At 55.9% G+C, this 2,777-nt stretch overlaps 1 protein-coding gene across 1 annotated transcript in view; it reads left to right on the forward strand.

Moving 5' to 3' along the window:
* The first annotated feature begins 800 nt into the window (after positions 1 to 800).
* Positions 801 to 2,777, forward strand: part of snx22 (sorting nexin 22) — a 14,883-nt gene continuing 12,906 nt past the window's right edge. Inside the window, exon 1 of the mRNA XM_048158190.1 lies at positions 801 to 1,272. Within this exon, the coding sequence (XP_048014147.1) occupies positions 801 to 1,272 (472 nt within the window). The remainder of the gene's footprint in view (positions 1,273 to 2,777) is intronic.

Genomic DNA, 2,777 nt, shown 5'->3' on the forward strand with positions numbered 1-2,777 from the left:
CCTGATTGGTCAACTTCAGATAGATCGAAAAATCGTCTCGTTCAACCTGTCACAAATTCAAACCGATAGCTCCAAAACTTTTTTGACATGTTTAAAAATGACCAGGAGGTCGGGAAGTGCTCGTAAACCTCTCTGCTTGGCTCATAATTCCTCGCACATGATAGGAGCCACGACCGTATGAGCATCATCGATTTCCACGAGATTGAAAAAAAATCGCCTGCAAGCTCGTACAACAGCAAATGAGTTAAAGGTGCCCTAGAATGCTTTTTCACAAGATGTAATATAAGTCTAAGGTGTCCCCTGAATGTGTCTGTGAAGTTTCAGCTCAAAATACCCCATATATATTGTTTTTTATTCATTTTTGTAACTGCTTATTTTGGGGCATCATTAAATATGTGCCAATTCTGTCACGATCACCTGTGAGAGTGCCCTTCAGCCTCTAGAGGGCACTCCATTCCGGACTCTCGTTTCCACCCATTGCATTCACTACATTACCCATAACGCACTCCCCGGACTCATTATCCCATGTTCATTGCACCAGCTGTTTTGTATCACATCATTAGTGTCTGTCTATTTATACCCTGTTTGTTTCTGCTTTTGTTATGGAGGTATCAGTTCAGGTCACTCGTTTCTTTGTTTGTTTTCTTGTTTCATGTTTGACTGCTTTTTGGATTTTGACCCCTGCCTGTTCTGGATTATGATTTTGGATTATACATTAAATAACCTCTGCACTTGGATCTTGCCTGCTTGTTTCTGTGGATACCGTGACAGATACCTCCATCACTACTAGATCCAGCAGGATGGTTATCCAGATCACTCCTCCAGCCACGGTGAGGGAGCGGATGGCTCTTGTTCGGGCGGTGCTGGCTCTGCGACAGGAGGGGAGAGAGACAGGGTGTTTTGCCCAGTTTTTTTTGACATTTTCAAGAGGGCTGCGGTATAATGATGAGGCGCTGAAAGAAATATTTAATGGTTGCCTGGATGACCCGTTGCCTCTGTGGGAGTTGAAGGGACTGGAGGACCTGGATTTTTGGGGGTTCGTCCACTATCTCGAACATCGGAGTGGGTGGGCCACACTGGGTCAGCCGGACCCCGTTCCAACCAGTGAGTTCGATCTAGATCCCGCTCCAGCTCGTGAGTCCGTTCCAGAGGCCACAAAGGAGGTGAGCACTGAATCTCTGCCTCACCCAGGTAAAAAGAGGAGGAGGAGGAGGAGGAAGGCTTCCTTCATCCTTCAAGGCCCGGAGGCCTCTCCAGAGCCCGCTCCAGTCAGTGAGTCCACTTTAGAGCCCGTTCCAGCCAGTGAGTCCACTCCAGAGCCCGTTCCAGCCAGTGAGTCCACTCCAGAGGCCATTCCAGTCAGTGAGTCCACTCCAGAGGCCGTTCCAGTCAGTGAGTCCACTTCAGAGCCCGCTCCAGTCAGTGAGTCCACTCCAGAGCCCGCTCCAGTCCGCTCCGGCCAGTGAGTCCACTCCAGAGCCCGCTCCAGCCAGTGAGTCCACTCCAGAGCCCAATCCAGCCAGTGAGCCCGCTCCAGAGCCCGCTCCAGCCAGTGAGTCCACTCCAGCCAGTGAGTCCCTTTTGGGTGAGCCACCGCCTCACCCTCATAAGCGGAGGAGAAGGAGGAAGAGGGCTTCCTCCGATCTGCAAGGCCTGGCGACCACTCTAGTGGTTGTTCGTGGGTTCTCCAAGCGCCTTGCCCTGCCGGCGCCACCGAGCGCCTTGCCCTGCCGGCGCCACGAAGCGCTTGCCTGCCGGCGCCACCGAAGCGCCTTGCCCTGCGCCACCGAAGCGCCTTGCCCTGCCGGCGCCACCGAAGCGCCTTGCCCTGCCGGCGCCATCGAAGCGCCTTGCCCTGCCGGCGCCACCGAAGCAGCCCCTGCCGTCCCAGAGCAGCCCGAGCCCGCTGCCTCCCAGAGCAGCCCGAGCCCCGCCTCCCAGAGAGCCCAGCCCGCTGCCGCCCGAGCCTGCTGCCATCACCGAGCTGTCCGCTCTCCCTGATACGACCACGGAGGTCGTCCCTGAACTGCCCACTCTCCCTGGGATACGGCCACGGAGCAACCTTGGTCTGCCCTGCTGCCGCCGCCGCCGCCGTCCAAGCCTTCTGCTCTGCCACCACCGCCCAGATCTTCTGTCCTGCCGCCATCATCCAAGCCTTCTGCCCTGCCGCCACTGCCCAGGCCGTCTGAGCCGCTGAACCGGCCTGGTCGGTTCCTCCGGCGCCGCCCTGGCAATCAGCCAGGACTCCAGTCCTGCCAGTATCCGCCTGGTCAGTTCCTCCGGCACCACCCTGGCAATCAGCCAGGACTCCAGACCCGCTGGAACCGGCCTGGTCAGTTCCTCCAGCACCACCCTGGCTCAGCCAGGACTCCAAGCCTCAGCGCCCGTGGTCAGTTCCTCCAGCACCGCCTGGTGTTCAGTGAGGTACCCGGGATCTGGCCCGCCATCCCTCCCCCTGATCCTCCTCCGGTCCACCTCCCTCCTGAGTTTTTTGTGTTTTTGTGTTTTGTCTGGTGGAGCGTCTGGTAGCCGCTCCTTTGAGGGGGGGTAATGTCATGATCACCAGTGAGAGTGCCCTTTCAGCCACTAGAGGGCACTCCATTCCGGACTCTCGTTTCCACCCATTGCATTCACTACATTACCCATAACGCACTCCCCGGACTCATTATCCCATGTTCATTGCACCAGCTGTTTTGTATCACATCATTAGTGTCTGTCTATTTATACCCTGTTTGTTTCTGCTTTTGTTATGGAGGTATCAGTTCAGGTCACTCGTT

This window comes from Megalobrama amblycephala, linkage group LG15, assembly GCF_018812025.1.
Source record: "Megalobrama amblycephala isolate DHTTF-2021 linkage group LG15, ASM1881202v1, whole genome shotgun sequence".
Taxonomy (NCBI): domain Eukaryota; kingdom Metazoa; phylum Chordata; class Actinopteri; order Cypriniformes; family Xenocyprididae; genus Megalobrama; species Megalobrama amblycephala.